The sequence below is a fragment of the Strix aluco genome, chromosome 1 (assembly GCF_031877795.1).
Source record: "Strix aluco isolate bStrAlu1 chromosome 1, bStrAlu1.hap1, whole genome shotgun sequence".
Lineage (NCBI taxonomy): Eukaryota > Metazoa > Chordata > Aves > Strigiformes > Strigidae > Strix > Strix aluco.
The window spans coordinates 156,822,466-156,841,688 of record NC_133931.1 but is presented as its reverse complement, the minus strand read 5'-3'; the positions used below and the strand labels follow the sequence as shown (position 1 = coordinate 156,841,688).

The 19,223-nt window shown below is 40.7% G+C and overlaps 1 protein-coding gene across 19 annotated transcripts in view; it reads left to right on the top strand.

The window, feature by feature from the left end:
- The window catches only part of ARPP21 (cAMP regulated phosphoprotein 21), a 204,378-nt gene extending 188,342 nt beyond the window's left edge, over nucleotides 1–16,036 (top strand). For all 19 annotated transcript variants that reach the window (XM_074841812.1, XM_074841774.1, XM_074841794.1 and 16 more), the window contains 2 exons: nucleotides 13,910–14,061; nucleotides 15,219–16,036. In XM_074841812.1, coding sequence (XP_074697913.1) covers nucleotides 13,910–14,061; nucleotides 15,219–15,476 — 410 coding nt within the window. In that variant the 3' untranslated portion in view covers nucleotides 15,477–16,036. The remainder of the gene's footprint in view (nucleotides 1–13,909; nucleotides 14,062–15,218) is intronic.
- Nucleotides 16,037–19,223: the final 3,187 nt, after the last annotated feature.

The following is a 19,223-nucleotide window of genomic DNA, read 5'->3' as shown; positions in this document are numbered from 1 at the left end:
TTCTACTTGAAGGGGTAATGGCAATGGAGAGTCTTAATAATAATGATTGCTTTAGTAGCAGAAAAGGCCTAACCCAATTTCCTTAACAGATCTTTTTAGTTAGGAAAGACAGGAGAAGTAGATTAGGGTCTACTAGTAAACCAGAAGGGTTCAGTTGCAAGATAAATATGACTGGGAGCACTCTGTGCCTGTGCCTCAGAAGTGAAGCAGGTTAGACTCATCCCTGGTTGCCATTTGGTTTATTATTTCCCAGTATCTCTTGGTACATAGCCAATGCTTACTCTTATGGCGCGTTCGTATACGTGCATTGGACCATGTGTGAATGCAGGCTCACTCCCATCTTCCCCACTGTCCAGCTTGTGGATTAAGCAGTGGCTGTGCAAAAGGAGAGTTGAGAAATTATTTGATTTCCTATATTGTAGAACTGAATTTTATTGGAATGGAACCTCTTTTTCCTTAGGGTGATTGCTACCTGCCTGGTCAAGTTTCTCAGAAGCATTTCAAAGGATGCTAAGAATAAATGTGTCAGTATCTCTCCCATTGGAGATCCCTGCCTTCAAGGGGCTGAGTTCCCTGGCCTCAGTCCAGAATTGTACTCAAGCCTGTAAATCATTGCTCTGCAATCAAGAAATTGGCTCATATGCTTAAAAGTTAAGCAAATGCTTAAGGGCTCTGCTTTATAGGGGCCAGAATAATCACTGTGTTGCAGGCAAGTGCTCCTAACAGGGTGTAAAGCCAGTTAAAGTTGACTGCTAACCCCAATAGTCTTTGGATTACGTTCTGCATGGGCGCACTTGGAAAAGATGAAATTTTTGCCATTGGACCCATATGGGCAGACATATGCTCCATCAAAGTCCTGTTGGCTTCACTATCATCCTTGCATCTGTTTGCATCTAGCTGGGGGATGTAGCCTATAACTTGCTGTGCCCTTATGTTATGGGTAAATAAACAAGTGCAAGTCCTTTTACTCAGTGATTTGATATGCTGACCTATAGGTGTACACAGAAGCAGTGGGGAGGAAGAGTGCAGAGGCTGTGCGTTTGTTGCAGATGGTATTTACAGCTGGTATCACGTTTACGAAAACTCTCCTTGAGGCTGAGCCACAAAACAAAGCCCAGCTTGCGAGGGTGAAAAGCATAGATCATTAGTGAGAATTTATGCTGCTACTAGTAATTTACCCCATTCTGCCCTCAGTAAAATGCAACACAGTACGGTGAACCTGGCATCGCTAGCCCACTGCAGCCTTCCTCCAGTACATAGGACGTGGGCAGGAGCCTGTACCTGTAGCTGCGTGGAAGCAGAAGCAGTGAGAGCTCATGGACTGTCTCTGTGACTGTGCTGGTGAGCAGCAGCCTGCCTGAGCCCTCCCTGCTTGGGATGGGGCTCTAAGCACTCGTGTTCTCTGAGGCAGCGCACAGAGGTTTTGGTGTATTTTCCAGAAAAGCTTTGTGCAGTTCTGCTGTTTTTCTCTCAGCAAGTTATTTCTCCTGGGTGCTTATTTTTCCATCTCCATCTGTCTTGTCTATTCAGGAATGCACCATCTTCAGTGCAAGGACTGCAGCTATTCCTTGAAGTTTGTACGGTAGCTGGCGTGGTGGAGGTTCACCCTAGGCTTGTGCTTGTAGATGCTTCAGCAATACCAAGACCTAAGTTATAGATCAATACATGGGGAATCAACAGTTTATTTGCTGAGACATGCTGTTATTTATCTGGGGGCAATCCAGAAAATCAAACTAGTCTAATGTAGAGATGAACCTGCTGAAATTCAGTGAATCTGGGGGTTCATAGCTTGCATGGAAAATCTGATCCTGCTGATTGTGTATTTGTTCTTTTTTTGGCTCTCACTTATTTTTGCTTGGGTGGCTAGCTGTCCCATTGCACACAGTTCTTACGGATTTGCTAACAAAACCAATGGATATTGCAAATTATTGTTATACTATGGCCAGGAACTGTTTTATATAACAGAATGTAAACACAGACACAGGTACCTATAGGGAGTATTACAGAGGGTGCTGTTCATCTAACGAGCTACATCGACTTGACCATCTGTGTTTCCAGCCTCCTCTGTGCACAAAAGCTTAACCCACCTCCTGCTTTTCTTTGCATTCAGCCCAGAGCAGTTGTGCACAGTCAATTCACGTAGCCTAACTGATGATCAGTAATTTGGACATTTATTGTTATCTTCCTGTATCTTGAGCCCTGTCATGCATGCCTGCAGGTACTTTTGGCTGGAAATAACAGCTGTAAGTCTGCTATCCTCGGAAAGGCCAGGCTCGTTATACTCAGTGAGGAAAAGGATTGTATTGCCACCTGGCTCAGGTGAAGAAATCATTCCAATGCAATCACAAAGAAAAGTCTCTCTAGTGGACTATCTTGAGTTGATGTTACTTGACTGTTTTCATTATTTATACCAACTCTCCTGGGCAGCCCTGTGCTGGACCAGTGCATCACCCAATCTGGAGCTGTCACACACCCTGCATCCCACTGTTAAAGTGGGGGCTTAGGTTAGAGCTCAGTGGTTGCAACAAATGGACTACTTTTTTAGATCTCCATTTTATCTGATAGTCGTTTCCACTGATACAGATGCACATATGTGTGTATGTGTTTGCATACCAAGAGTTAAGTTAGTGCCAATTTTTTTTTAATAAGGGTTTGAATTTATACCAAGTGTAAGTTTCTACCAGCTACAGTATTGATATTCCTGCCCTGAACTACAGGAAGTTACCATTTCACATGAAAAATATTCCCATGTGAAAATGAATACATTTGTAACAAAGGTCACATTTTGCAATTCTGCAAAGTACGGTTTTCTGGGTAGAGAGATGAGAAAAGAGCAATTTGTTCCTGCAGTCTTCAGCGAAAGCTATTGTTTTGGGTTTTTTTCTGAAAAAAATAGTAATAAAATAGTTAATCGTATGCTTCATTTCTTCACAGTTCACTGTAAATCTTACATCTAAAGAAAATTCATTTTTTCTGCAAGAATGTATGGACACTGTCTCTGAATTCAGCAGAATCCTGAATATAATGTTATGTAGTCATTCTAAATTAAAACTCTCTATAATGTTTTGCTGGCAAGGGCATCTCTCTAGATGCCACTTTTCAATGTGATGCAAAACCTGCAGCACGTCATACGCCAAAGGAATCTTACAATTAACCCTAATGAGTTTTTACATCAGTATTTTAGTTGTATATTAGGTATTCAAAAATCCCATAAAGAGGAATTGCAGCAGACTACAGCAGTGTAACAGTCTGTGGCCAGAGTAGGGGCTGTGACTAGATTTGCATCTGTTTTGGTCTTTAAGCAGTAAAGCTCTCTTATGAGCAATCCACAAATTCTCCAGAATGATCTACTGGCCTGCCCATGGGTCTGCATTAACTCTAGTTAATGTCAGTGGGATTGGCGGGCAGGAGCTGAGAGCAGAAGGATTATACTTGGTTTTTCCCTAACGCTATTCGGCACCTCCCTGATGTCACAAGAACCGCTCACCAGCTTGCAATACGTGCCTTCAGTGGCTCAGTTCTGTGGGGATGAGAAGGCTTCATCCTTCTGAGAATAACGAATATCCAGGTCCTGCAGTACCCTCCCTGCAGGCACCTCAGCTGGCTTTGGGCATCTGCAGCATCCCAGTGTAAACCCTTGCTCATCGTGGTGGCCAAAGGGAAACGCCTTCCAAAGCCCGTCTCCTAAAGCTGTCGAGCCTGTTCACGTGACTCCATGGATTAACTTAGTTCAAAAGCATAAAATACTTTCCTCCTCTCTCTCTAGATCACCTGTGTCATTTGCTGGCTGAGTGACTTTTTTTTTTTTTTTGGTCTCTAATAAAATGCAGAAGCCTCAGATTACCAAAACAGCTGCACATGCTTTGTCTGGGCTAATGCATTTAAGTCAGGCTCCAGGGTCTGGGTAAGTGCCAAGATCCTGGATCAGCTGCTTTACCAGAATTATGCTGCTGTAATGGAGCCCTAGATTATTGTGTTGCAATTATTTTGGCTTGCAGCTGGCTGTTCCCTCTATATTTTTACTGAAGTGAGATAAAAGGATTTTGTCTTAAAAATAGAATTTTCGTTTCTGAATCTTAAGAGAAGCTTTCAGTTACATACTGTAGCTGTAAGAGGTGCCCCTCCATGTATCTTCAAATGATTTTTGTAATAGTATTTGAAGAACAGACACAGTGCTAAACAGTCTCAAAACATAAAATAAAAGTATATTGAAAAGGGAATAAAATAAGTGATTAAAGTGTCATGTAATAACATGGGTTTAGGTTCTCAGCAAGAACAGGTTTATTTTCAGCATGAAGCCACTTAACCAGTAGCAAGTTGTTCTTAAAACTGTCCCTATAATTTGGAAATCCTTTGTGTAGACAAGTAAAAGAATAGATCCAGGTTTTAAACTGAAAAAAACCACTTCCCCAACCTTGAATCTCCTATATTTGTATCCATTCAAGCTCTTTTTGGTGCCTATTTATATACTTTTCTTGTCAAATAACAGTGCTCTCAGGTTCTCCAGTTGATAGCAAAAAGTAAACTGAATGCAATCATTTATCTTTGAACTGTTCAACTGTGCCCTTCTTCATGTTCTTGTTAATAATGCCAGGTCTCCCAGGAGCGCACTCACACAATTTTATAACATAAGCTTTTTGTTTGACCTTACCTGCTGTTCCCCTGGAACATAGCGGGGGAAAAAAAGCCAAAATGCCAGCCTGCCTTAATTAAAATTTTAGTCTCAGAAGATGTTACAGTATGTGATTTCATTAGATATATAATGAAAGTATTTAATCATACCTCTTATTTGTCTGGGCCTTTTTGCTTGGTAGTGAGGTCACCAAGTTTTAAAACAACTTTTTTAAGGTGTGGAAAAGTAACTGAGGGGTGGGTATGCATCTTTAAGTGGTTCATAAATTCATTGTATCCATGATTTTGCATGTTTGCCCTAAAGGTAGTTGCTTGGATGATGAAGTAGAAGGCTCTAAATAACAGTTCAGTGCTCTTTGTGAAAACACTTTTCCCCCACGGTACAGCAAGCATGCATATAAATGGTTTTTAAAAGATAATGCTATTCCCTGTCTCCAGCAGTTGGAACTTAGCATCATAGAAAAAGGGTAAAAGAAAATGTGATGGACATTTCTTTGACATGTAAGAAGCTCTAAATCTCACGTGTGATATGCAGTGTTACTTAGATCATTTCTCATTGGCATAATCTAAACCACAATAACAGGAGGCTTTCTACCACCCAGCTGAGGCCACTGGTTTTATAGTTACTATCCTTAAGGAAAAGTCTGTGCCCAAAGCACTGTGTCTTAGATTTTGTAAAGATATACCTTATTCTTGTTTATATAGGATAAGCAGAGTTTAAAAATAGATTTGTGAGGCCCTGATCCTCCACATCTTTTGAACTGGGAGAGTTTGCATTGCTAGGGGAGTTGTGTTATTCTAATCTTTTCCCTATTTTGTTAGCAGCAGAGAAGTGCCCCCAGTTGTCTGTGTTGTCTTGAGAAGCACATGAAACCATCCATGCTTCAGATGCCCTGTGCTTTGGATTTCTTCCAGCCCCTGGGGTTGCAAAACAAGTAAAACTAGGATTTCACATAGCTTTTTGAGGAAGAATAAATGAAGAGGACAAGGAGGGGCAGTTCAGCTAGATAAGACAGATCCTGCTTTAGTAGTTGGACAGAACTAGCCAGATGGGGGATTTCAGAGCTGTTATCCACAAAAAAAATTTCTTGTGTATCAGAGTATTTTCATCAGCAGTTTTCACCAAATCCAACAAATAGGTTGCTCTGAAATAATGCAAAATTGCAGCAAATTTCCAAATTTGATTTCTTCTTCTTCTGAAGCTGGATGGAGATTTTTTTTGCACTATTGATTTTGTGGGATTTGTAGCTTTGTAAACCAGAGAGAGAAAGAGAGGTGAGGAAGACAGACAATCTGTCTTCTAACCACTATTTTTTTTCTTTCTCTTGTGATAATAAATCTTACTGGCTCATATCTTGCATATACATCTTGCTGAGTTTCTTAATGCAGCTGAATACATCTCTTCCTCTGTGGGTCTGCCAACAAATGTGGCTGTTGATCTGTTACCAGGTTTGGGAAGCATGAATGTGCTCTTAGCAAAACTACAGCCAATTTAGGGACCAGGGAGCTATGATTCTGGCAGCAATTATGTGTCGAGACTCTGAGTTCAAAATCCTGCAGTTTTATAACCCTAACTCTGCAGACAATTATTCGAGTCACTGTCGCTGTAATCAGCTTAGGAATATATTTACTATGTTATGTGTTTTCACTGAATGTAACTGGACTGTCATTAGCTAAAAATTGTTTTGATCTCGCATATCTTGAAAGAATCAATGTAATTAGTTTTGTTTGGAAAACAAAACTAGCATAATACCCCGTGCTTTCCCCTGCAAGCTGTACTGCTGGAGTGGGATGTGCTTTTACCTGAAATGAAAGAAGTCAAACTAAGTCACTTTTGTGAAAAGGCTTCTCTTGGTTTTGAGAGTCTGAGCCTGCAGAGTGCCACGGGGAAGGGAGTCTGTGTGCTGCTGTGGTTTTTGGCACACGTACTGTTTTATGTCTAAATCACCTCATACCTCTGAGTTATCTGTTGCTTCTTAAGACTCCTTTATTTCACATGAAAGTATACTTGTTTTTTCCTTTGTATGTGTGTGAAAACTAAATAAAATAATTGCACGGTCATGTTTTGAGGGGAAAGGGATGAATTTTTAGCATTAAGCTATTACATATTTGTCCTTCTAGCTCACATGGTATCCAGTTCACACCCATAAATTATGTGAGGTCTTCAAGTGGAACACAAAGCCCAAATATCTTACTAGGTCAAGACATTTTTACGTGTATTGCAGAGAGAAAGCAGACACAGTAGGAGCGAATTGATCAACTGCAGCAGATTTGGTTTGCAGCATGCCTTGGATTTTAGATCCAAGCTTAAACTACAAAATTGTTTACAAAGTGTTTTGGATTCCAGCTGCACAAGATGCAGTTTAAATCTTCAGACTCACACAGAAAATGACACACGGGCAGGGAGACATTAATTAGTGTGTTTTCTGTGGGAGTCTTCCAAACAGTGGACACTTTGGAGTGAGGCTAAAATCAAAATCAGCTTAAATTTATAGCTTAATTTTATGTTTTCAGTTAGACTTTTAGTCCATCATTTGCAGTGAAACTAGCCAGGTAATGACCAACTGCATAATGAGAAAAAAACCCTGATTTCCTCAGCAGCCACCCAAATCTAATGCGTAACACCTGGATGTGAGAAGCTGGTCTGAGTTCAACACCTTGGGGGAGCGCTCCTCTAGAGCAAGCAGTATATGGGGAGATTTTGTAGCTGGTAGTTATGTGTTCATGTAAGAAGTGAAACATCTGCTTGCAATCCAGTGCTTGAGTATCTCACACCAAGGTAAGGAGCATTGGCAGGAGGGACTGTTGGACCCCTGTAGCAGGGAGGGCTTTGTTCTTGCTGCTAGAAACCCCTTGCCTCAAATTCCTGCTCTCAGTTGTGCTGGGAAGGGATTTCAGTATACATCTCCCACAGCTTGGCCAACTGTCCAAAATGCAAGGTTCCCCTACCAGACTTCTTTTCCTCGTATTTTACAGATAACATTTAGGGTCTGTTTGAGAATCAAAAGGTTCTTTGTGTCAAGGCACAGTGTTTGATCTTGTTGAACCGCTTGCTTCATATTTTTTCTTCCTTCCAGTTTTGCGAGTACTTTGGGATGGATCAGCTCAGAGCTTTTGGCAAATAAGTGAGTTGCCAAAAATTTTACCAAACTTACCAAAGTGTGCGTGACTGAATTGTAGTTTTATAATGACATTTTTTCTTCTCTGGTTAGTAACTTATCATGAGCGATGTAAGTTTCTATGATTATAGAGTAAAAGCTACATCTAGCCACGTTAATACTTTACCCATAGCTTATTTTTAAAAAGGAAAATGTAGCCTAGCAAAATTGTGGGAATAGATACCAATCATATTCTTCAGCCTACAAAACCTACTGAGCGCTGCTCCAGCCAGGGCAAAGTAAACTGAAATAGGCCAGAAATAGCCCTTAGAATATCCACCGTACACAGGTGAACTCTCTGCTTGAGGAGTGAATTGGGTGGCATTGCCAGTATGTGATCAAAGGGAGGAGAGACTGGGAAGAGCAGCTTGTCTCACATGCAACAGAGTAGTCCTTTTCCTTGGAAAATAGGAAGAGTGTTAAGAGCTAACTGGCTAACATTTTCATAAGTATTTCAAGTCTGGAACATATAATTTAATGCTCTGAATAATACTGGATACAGATCATAACTTTATCCCCAGAACTTCTTATTAAACTGGTAAATACCTTCTAGCAAGCTGTCCATCCTCATTGTAGAGGTTTCAGGTGATAGCAAATGTGTTTCCTCTCTGGGTAAATTGCTTCCTTGTTAATTATAGGGTCTATTGAAACTTTGAATTTTATTTCTAATCTGGACAGTTCTAGGTTTATCTTCCAACTATGTAATTTTATTTTACCATCATCTATTTTGTTCAAGAACTCTCTACCAGCAGATATGTCTTCATCTTTTGAATAAATTGCGCAGAGCGACCTCATTAGGTCTTCCAGGAAGAGATACACTTTCTGATCTTGGATCATTTTTGTAGCTCTCTTTTCAGCCCTTGTCAGTTTTGGGGAGTCTTCTGCAAATATAAGCCCCTGCAGTAAGCGCAGAACTTGGGACTGGGTGCAGAATCTGCTGTTACACTGTTTTCAGTACATTGCAGGTGCGTCTGCACCCAGAGGTGATGCTCACTCCCCTTGGCTTTTCCATGGGAGCTGAGATTCAATCTCTTCAGTGCTCCTGGTTTTCAGTACATCGCAGGTGCGTCTGCACCCAGAGGTGATGCTCACTCCCCTTGGCTTTTCCATGGGAGCTGAGATTCAATCTCCTCAGTGCTCCTGGTGGCAGTCACAGCAGAAGCTGAGCTGGTCTATACTGGGCAGCCGTAAGAACACCAGCAAGGCACTGCAGCAGTTGCAGAGCGGGCAGGAGCATGACCAGATCTGTGTAGCATTGCACCCAGCCCAGTTAGCCCTGCTGAGGTTTCCCTTTTGAATTTCTTCTGGGCTTTGCTTGCTGAAGCCGCTGCAGCCTGTTGCCAAGGTACCTGCATTTTGGGTTTGCTGGTGGCAATGTCTTGGCTTCTCCCAGCGCTACACTGAGTGAAGTGGGAAGGGAGCAGATGAGCTCTCAAATCACTTCACATCAAAAACGCTCTGAATTTATGCATTTGCATTGGATGGGATTAGATGCAAGGACTCTGTTCAAGTGGTAAGAGTACAATAAGGGTACAGTAAGATTTGCAGTTCAGGAACTCGTGCCAGACTGCCTCACTCGTCACCTGAAGTGCTGATTACTCTTTACCCAGAGTGCTGATACAGATATTACAAAGCTATTTTGGTAATATATGCTTCAAATCTAAAATGAGCAATGAAACAGTTCCTCCAAACATGATGTGCCATTCATGAAGGATGTATGCTAAGGCCAGCAGAGCACCAAACATACTTTAATTACAGCTCTGGGTGGCGTTACTGACAGAGGTGCAAGACCACTGCATTTTGTCTTGTGAGCTCGGTAGCCTCATTAAGAAATTAAAACATCTGTGGGTCTTTCATGCAGTCTTTCTCCCCCTGTGATGTTTAAGTTAGCTGACTGTCATCATGGTGATGCAGGCTGTAAAGGTTCAGAGAATTACCTTGATGGTATGACGGTCTTTTCCATTTTGACTGCAATCCAAGGTTCATTTTTCCTCTGAGGCTTTCATTGAAATTCTGTGCACGATTTGTTCCTCTGGTTGTTTAACAATGTCTCTCATGTTTGCCCTGATTTAAAAAATCTTCCTTTGTAGCAGAGATAACATAGAGCAGGATGATATAATTGCAGTAAAGAGGCCCTGGAGCTTGCAGTAATAGGATGGTTCATCTGATGTGTACTGCCATTAGAAAATAACCCACGTATGTATGTTCTCAGGGGACAGTAAAGAGGCTTTTAAGGATTACACTTTATGTAGTATGAAAGCTAATGAGCAAAAGAGCAAGTATCAAGGAAACTATTGCTGCAGAAAGCATGGTGCCGCTTCTTGTTCTCACTTATTTCCTGACACCTCCAAAACATCCATCTTTGCCCAGCAATGCACGGCTTTTCGAGCACTGCAGTTGGTTCCCAAGACTTTTGTGAACACTATTATTTTAGTTTCATTGAAAAGTAAATAGCATGTCAAAAGCATGGCAGAGCTGAGGGTTGAAACTGCTGTGTGTGTACAATATAGATAATTTGGGGGCGATATTCTGTGCCCTCAAAAATATATAGTTTCATGAACATTGCTGAAAGATTTGTATATTAAGACTATCAATTGTGCAGAGTCTCAATTCTCCCATTTCCTTATGAAGACATCAACACACAGTAAACACTGAAGGATCCATTTGAAATGTTATGGGGCATGTAGAGTCAGAGCTGCAGAATTTGGGCTGCAGGGGTAGGAAATTCAGAGCAGCTGGTTTCCGATATTAACAACTTCTTGTTGAAATGGACTGTCACGTAGAGTGCCAATTCCTTCCTCTTGCAATTGTGCTGAAACAGAAGCCGTCTAGCCGAATGGACTTGGGCTTTGTTTTTCCTCTTGCTTACAGAGCTTGTTGTAGATAAAGAAAGGAATTCACCTTTTAATACTCTGTACCCCCTCTGCACTGTTGGGGTATATTTTTGTACCTTGTCAGGTTTTTATGTTCAATGGAATGGTTGAATGTGGATCATATATGAAGATATATGAAAGAATGATTCTTTGTTCATATATTTAATGTAGTAAAGGGTCAGACTTTGTTATTACGTAAAGTGATGTGGCTTCACTTGAGTTGCAGAGCCTTGAAGAGGATGCTGGATTTTTGACCAAATGCTGTATTGTGTTTCTGCAGCAAGATCTGACACCCATAAACTTCACTGTATTCTAAAGGGTACTGATCATAAAATAGAAGTCCATGAATATAAAGTAAGGAAGAGATGACAGCCAACATCATCACAAGGATACAAGCAGGCTGGTAACCTTCTTACAAATCCCAGTTTCCACCTTCAAGTCAAGGGAGAAAATGGTCAAGAGACCACAGTACCTCCTGGGCCAAAGAAGTGACTTAATTTCCCTTAACAGGAAAGAAGGTTCAGGAGACAATGTGATCACATTCTTACCCTAATAGGTCTTTGCTCCTATCTGATCACATTGGAAGTGCGTTAGAGTGCATGTGAGGTATTTTTCTGCTTGTACTGAGGACCCTCTTGTATAGTCAGAGAGTTGTAAAGGGCTCGCAGAGGGAATAGGAAAGAGGTCTTCTCTAACTCTCAGGGGCATAAACAGGACTCTGCATGTTGGGACAGAGGTGAGGTGTGCACGTGCTCTATGGGCAGGATAAATTGCTGAAGTTCTTAAAGAGTAATAAGGTTGTTACAATAACAATCCATAGCCTAGTGGACTTCAGCTCTTAACCTGTCTCCTTTTTGTATTCCTGCACCTAAAACATGGAGTGGTTGTGCCATATACTAAGCAGTGTTTGCTAATAGAGAGGAGATTTTCAGGGCAGAGGTCCATGTTATTGTAATACCCCCATGAGATGATGCCTACATGTTCAGCATAAGGGTAGATACTTAGTCATTTCCATAAATTTTTGTTTCAGTCTGATAGACATGTCTGTATTGGGCAATAAATCTGTTGTATTTGGAGAATATGGAAGACAAAGCTGAGGTGAAGAGACAGCTGTATGTTCAAACATACAGGAGAGTATCAGCAGTAGTCTGACTAAAGTAATGGGAATGCAATTATATTTACTAGAGATAACAGAAGGACTTATCTCCACTTGACCCCAGTGGTGTCTGTCCATCTCTGCAGAGCACCAGTCCACCACCCTGTGCCAGTGCATCACGATCCGACTCTGTGAGCTCAGATCCGATGTTTGATTGTACTCCCCAACTTATTGTCACTTGATCCCAGATCCACCATCAATCTATTGTTCATTACAACAACTGGGATTTGCTTTGACAACCACAAGTGACATGTGATGAATTATCTGTTGCTGCTTCTGCTGTCAGTTGACTCCTCTCTGCTTGAACTTGCAAATACCAGAATAGTAGTGCTAAATTTTTTATTTCTGTCCTTTCTTCTCCTCCCCCCCCATAATTGGTATACAGGAGCAGAAGAGGACTTGCAATTTTATTATTGCTGTATAAGCCTTCTGTAAACTCAGTTACAGTACTTCTGATGTTGGTAATTTTTGTGACTAAAAAATATGCTGACACTGTGTTTGTGCATAGGAAAAGAGAAAATTTGAATGTATAATAATCTGGTGCATTTGGGAGATGTTTGATGCTATATCCCAGCCAAGTTAATCACTCATGGAATTAATTTTTTTTTTATTTTGCTCAGTTGACTAGAGACATTAATCTCATATCTATAGAAAGGCATCTTTAATGCAAAAAAATTGATCAGAGATACCCAACATTTCTCTGGCATCAGAAAAGATTTTAAAGGAAAGTTATCAATTGACAATAGACCGGCAGAAACAGAGACATTTGTTACTTTATTTTTCTTACATAATGAAGAAATACCCAGGTGATGATTTCCAATTCATGAAGTATATTGAACCGTGTACTGTATTCATGAATATAAATTGAGCAGACGTGACACACATTTTTCATATAAAAATAACAGAGTTGCTCCTTCTGATAATTCTTCTTTGCCTGAAATATGCTTATTCTGACACCCTCACTACAGAGTTAATAGTGCAGTGCATAACTGCATGTTAAAAAATACGAGTGCTAAAGGACACAGAGTGTCTTAAGGAGAAATTATTCATAGATTTATAATGACTGTGGCTGGCTGCATTTTTCAAGGACAGGATCTTTCTGCAGCTTCCTTTTCCACTTTTTGTGCAAAATCCTTCATCTCTAGATAGTAGCATCACCCAGCCAGCCCACTTCCATCCAGCTAGGCTCGTTCTCGGCTGGATCATGTTGCTGCCAAGCAGCACACCACTTGCACTTCACTTCCCATCCGTGCTTCTGCCTCCTTAGCAGTTTTGCCCTCCAGATCATCCAGACTTTGCCCATTACTCAATTAGCCCTAAAGGAGCCATCCCAGCAGAAAACCTGCAATGTTGTGATGACTTTGAACACAGAGCCCATCACTGGTTGAAACAGAAGCATCAGCTTCTCATCCCTGTGCAGTCACTTGTGTGTCAGCAGTGTTCCCACTGAGCAACGGGGAGGACCAGACACTCCCTTATTTGTGATTTTCCTCCTTTGCCAAACACAAAGCTATTAGGGTGCAATATGACCCTTAATATGCTCTAATCATATAAAAAGCCTTGCAAGTAGAAGCCAATGTGTATACAGATGTTGTTCTTGATTAAATAAAGCCTTCTCTGTTTATATCGTGCTAGAGAGCTGCATTACAAGAAAAGTAAGAGGGTAAGATAAAAAACGTGACCTGAAAGAAAACTACCGGATTAGACTGCGAAGGCCAAATACTAGTGTCCTGGAAGCTGGTGGGAGTTTTTCCTCTGAGGAAGTAGCCAGAAGCCAGTAGCACCCTGTGTCTGTTCGGGGCTTCACAATCCTGCACTGCAGTCATGCATCCCTCAAGGTGGTCTCTGCTGCGGGGTTGAAGAGTGTGAGGAAAGTGTGCTGCCCGCTCATGTTAGCCTGCCACAGCTGTCAACTCACAGCATTTGTTTATTCCACTTCAATTTTCACTTCCAGTAATGCTTCTCTAGAAATAGAGCAACTTTTTGACGAATGTGGGGAGAAATGATGGGATCATTTGTGCTTCCTTAGAACATTTTTAATTTTGCCCCTACAAGCAACAGGGTATTTGAAGACATCTTTCTTCCTCCAGGTTACCAGCCTGTCCTGCCGAACCAGCAGCAGGGGTTCCAGGGTCTCATGGGAATGCAGCAGCCGCCCCAAAGCCAGAACCTGATGAATAATCAACAGGGAAATCAGGTGCAAGGCATGATGGTGCAGTATCCAGCCATGTCGTCTTATCAGGTACTTGGGAGCCATAAAGAAAGTTGGAGAATGCTTAACTGAACTAAGTTTTTGTATCACAGAATGGTTTTTATTATTTCATTAGGACAGTGTGTGGCAAGGGGCCTCCTGATAAATATGCTTCTAAGTCAATTAGTTTCTTTGCTTCCTGTTTACCTATTCTTAGTACTCCCGATTTTCATTCTGAATTGGGAATACTTCAAATGAACTATTTATTACAGCTTGCAGTGCAGGTAAAATGTCACAAAGGATGAAGGAATTACACTTCTTCCTGTGACAAAAATTAATTTAAATAAACAAAAGACGGAACATTCTTCTTCTTTTTTTTTTTTTTTTTTTTGCCAGTGCAGTATTGTTTGCTGTAATGAAGTTGAGGGCTTTGCCTGATCCAGTTAAAAATTACTCATGTGTGCAGATTCCTACCAAGGATCTCACCATGTCTTTCATAACAAGCTGTAGCCAGATAGATTTTTGTTTATTGGGTTTTGGGGACAGGGAAGGCAGAGGCTTGATTTTTACCAAGTCTGTAAGTTACCCAGGCTTATTTCCCCAACATTATACTTGGTTTCTGTGAGATATGCCAAGAGCCTGTGAGAGGTGGCCTGTGCTTACGTTTCCTGCTGGTCCCTCTGGAAAGTTAAGAAACTAAATGACATCTAATTCATTTTAATAGATTGCACTGATTGAGCAGCCATTCACCTTTTCCCTCGGCTTTTCTGAAAACACTACAGCAACCCAGAAGGAAATGGGGGAATTACTTGTGGGTAAAATTTTTGCCTTACATCTTCAGAATTACTATATTGAAAATGTGTTTTAAAGGTTAATGATGAAGTTAAAGATTTAGACCTTTAAGATGGCCTAGATATACCAGGATTGAGTCTTCTGTTTGCACTGATCCCAGAAATTCATATTCAGCTTCCTCATAACAGAGACACTTACTAGATCCGGGAGCAAAGGGATTTCTCTTTAACCCTTCTCTAACAAAGAAAATCCTCAGGGATGAGAACAGTTCTGAGCAGCAGAAAACAACACATGTTGGCAGAACATGTTGTATACTCGAATTCAGCTAAAAGGAAGATACTTTAGGGAAGGGACCTACTTTAATTTGTTTAGTAATTACTATCTTTTTTTCTATGTCTTTCCGTATTCCTACCTAGGTGCCAATGACCCAGGGTTCTCAAGGATTGCCGCAACAATCATATCAACAACCAATCATGCTACCTAATCAATCAGGTCAAGGAACACTTACAGCCACTGGAATGCCTGTCTACTGTAATGTCATACCTCCTGCCCCACAGAACAACCTACGGTTGATTGCCCCACACTGCCCCTCCAATAACGTTCCAGTTATTTCTGCCAGCTGCAGGACAAACTGTGCGAGCATTAATAATGCAGGGTGGCAGGTCAAGTACTGACACTGTGGCTTAGTGTGGATATACGAGGATAGCGGTGCATTATTTGACAAATAACTCATGGCCTTCAAATGAAGAGGAACACAACAGGATAATCAGTTGAGGACATAAGTACTGACTATGCTCAAGTGATTTGCTGCTGGAAAAATCTGTAAAAAAATAAAATAAAATAAATTTTGAAAAAAAAAATGTTTGCTGGTTAATGGTGCATATTTTTGTCATGTCTGCTAGGTATGCCTTTATAGCTTAGCTAGTGACATGAATTCATTGAGGTAAGATTTTTTCCTACCACTGAACACCACTGTGTAGATTGTAATATCCCTGATTCGGATTAGTTTTGTACTTTGTGTTGAGTTTGTGAAGCTAAAAGTATTTAAAAATATAATAAAATCACATTGTACCAAAGCTGTAATGGAAATGAAAAAAATTAAAACAAAAAAAGAATTACTGAATGGAAGGAATAATTTATATACACTATAGAGTTTTTTTATGGATATATACTGTATTGTAGTGCTTAATCACAATAAAGCTATTTGACCTCATGGAGAAAGGTCATGTTTCTACCACCTGCTTGGTCTCCTCTCTGTTTCTGAGTGAGTGAACTCTCCTTTGTTTCTGCATTGTTTTGTTTCAGGGGAAGCTAAGTGGGGAATGATGCTTAATGGGCTTATGGGAGTTTGACGAAAAGGCAAGGTACCTGTGTCTTAGCATGCAGTACCATAACAGCTAAGACCACTTAGAAATAGTAGCACAGACAGCCAGAAAGTGTTCCATGAATGGTATACAAGATCATCTTAAACTAGGTCTGTGCTTTTTCAATCCCTAGGACCAGTAATGTCACAAACACAATTTGCCACAGTTACAAGCCTCTATCTACTAACTTATACCTGTTCGAGAGGCCAACCAACAGTTGAATGTAAGACATAGATGTCCCGTGATATCCCATCCACTGGCTGGAAGATCAATTGCTACTGACATAGCAACCACAGTAATTATTCTGCTCTGTAGAGACAACTCTACCCAATTACTGCTACTCCAGCTATAAAACTATTTTGCAACAAAAAGATGACAACCCAAGAATCCTGTCCATCATGCTCAAGTAGTGGGAATGAACAATATATTTGAGGTTTTGGCTCTTAAAACATGCAGCACAGTGGTTTGCCAGAAATTTTTAGAACCTTTTTTTGAATTCCTGTGGTGTTTCTCATTATTATGTCCATGTTCACTCAAATTTCCAGCTTGTTCTGATAAATTATTCTTCATTCATAAATGCTGCATGGAGTTCCTTATTCTGCTTCAGTGATGACAACATTCAAGTAGCAAGTGTGTTTATCAGACAAAAACCTGTGTTGTTTTTCATTTAAGCTGCATTTTTGATCACTTTTGAACACCTTTAAAATGGGTAGGAGTTGAGCCTGCCAAAATTATGCATATGCATCATGAAAAAGCCCGAGATCCTTCTGTGTGTAAAATCTGCATGTGTCATAGTATGATTTAGGTACTCAGTAGCCTGCAATGCCCTTGACCATTGTTAATCTGAATGTGAAACAGCTTTTATTTTCCCTTTAAGAGGGGTAGCATTTCCTTTGCACACTTCAGCTGTGGAAGCAGGAACTGGAAGGGCTGCAACCTACATTTAAAACAAATATTTTTCTTTTCTATACAATAAACAGATATCTTTCAGGGTTCAGTCCTTTTTTACATATGTGTCTTACAGTGTGGAATTTCTACTGAGTCCAGTCCTATGGGATCATAAGAAAGTCAAACACTGAATTTTATGTAGTGTAATCACGATTCATTTGCTGAAAGACAGTCAAGAACACGAGCAAGTAAGTAAACACAATTCACTCCTCAATTAGAGGTGAAATGCCTTGGGAGAGCATACTGATTGATTTTTTTTTTTCTTTTTTAAATCGAGATACTGCATTTGAATTTTGCCTGTGACCCTGAGCTCTCATTTCCGATGCCTTGCATTGTATGGCTTATTTCCTTTTAATGTTTTATATACAATGGAGGTTTTTCTCCTGGCATTACTATAATTACACATAATTGGGTTTGCCGCTGCTGAATGACTGATAGCTGAATGAATGGCTGTCCTTCTCTGTCAAGGCTCTGGAGTCCAGCAGGAAGGACCCACAGGTGACCTTGTGCAGGACAGGTTATGTGTAGCTAGGCTGAACGAGAGGGGAGGGAGAGTGAATCTCTGCACATGCAGTGTATGGGGAGAAGAGACCCTTTGGTAATCACTGTATTTAAGTCTTGTTTTTTCTCTTCTCTGAAGCACTACTGTTACCTTATTGATCTTTCTTCTTGTCGGTGAACTATGAATGAATTGGCTGGTAAAAAAAAATCTGCTCTCAGCATCATAGATAGATGACCAGCTGGGCTGTAGATGCTCTCAGTAGTGATGGGGAAGGGAGTTAAAAAGCAAAGCCTAGGAATCTTGCTTCTGTAAAGAGAGAATCTCCTTATGTCGTTACACCACTCTTGGTCACGTCCCCTCGGCAAACAGCATATCCCATGGCTGACCATGGCCGTGAGTCCCATGGTTTATCTGTACCTGCCCGTTCAATGACCAGCTTGTGTAAAACACGTACGTAGCTGTGGGAGCAGGGATCCCACTGACTGACTTCTCTCTGCCTTGTGTCAGTAGCACCTACCTGCACATTAATGCACCTTCCTGCTGAAATGAGACTTTTTTATGTAAAATTTAACAGTTTCAGGAGGAGGTCACAGCCACCCACCCCAAAATGGCCTACATCCTCTGATTGTCTCACTCTCCAAAGAGTTTGAAGCTCCTTAGGCATATGTGGAAACTGAATTCGATCTCCCTCAGCTATGGAGAATGCCCTAATTATTAAGGTATCATATACATGAGGGAGACATCTCACATGGTGGTGCACATACTTGCTTTATGCTGGAAGAATTTTTATTTGAATACAATTAAGTAATTCTGTTTCTATATCAAGTGAAGCACAAAAATTATTCTCTAATTTATTTTTTTAATCATACAGTGTTTTAAAGTCTTTCTCCTAAACTTTATGTTTATTAACTAAAATATTCTGAGCTGGATTGCTTAGCAGCCTTCTGCTGTTAAACCAGAGTTGTTTCAGCATTATCAGGAGATAAGGAAGAGATAAAAAGAAGTGACCTGCAAATACAACAAAAATGGGTAAGTGAAGCTCAGTGCTTTTTTCTCAGTCCTTTGAAATATTTTGTAGGCACTCTCCATAAGAGGAGTGCTATTAGACTTATCTGGCCAAACTTAGTTCAAGCAACTCAGCAGTTGGTCACGCTGAATTCAGAGTCCATCTCGTAGTAGTGAAATAATTTACAGGACATGCTCCTCTCCTGTGGTCTGTCACAGTGGGGTTGTTTTTCTCTAGTCTTCCCTTGAAATTCAGCAGGCTCAGGCAGCTGCTCTGCGGCAGCCCTGTTGTGGTGCTAGGGACTGTTCGTTGCATTTTCCCTTTACCTGTTGCATACTTGCTTTGGTAGTTGTATATTGCTTTCTCCTTCTTTTTTATATTCTGAAGCTGATGAAGTTCTCCCAAGGCCCCATACATATTTAATTTGCCACTGTTTTTTTAATTTATATTGCACTGAGAAACCAAAGAGGCATATCCTGGATTAAGCTGACTGCCTCAGATGACACTGATCAGCCTTTTGGATGGGTCTAACTCATTTGGACTGTAATTTGCAGGGGCTGTACATCCTAATGGAAGCCAGATGTGATTTGTTATTGTTTTG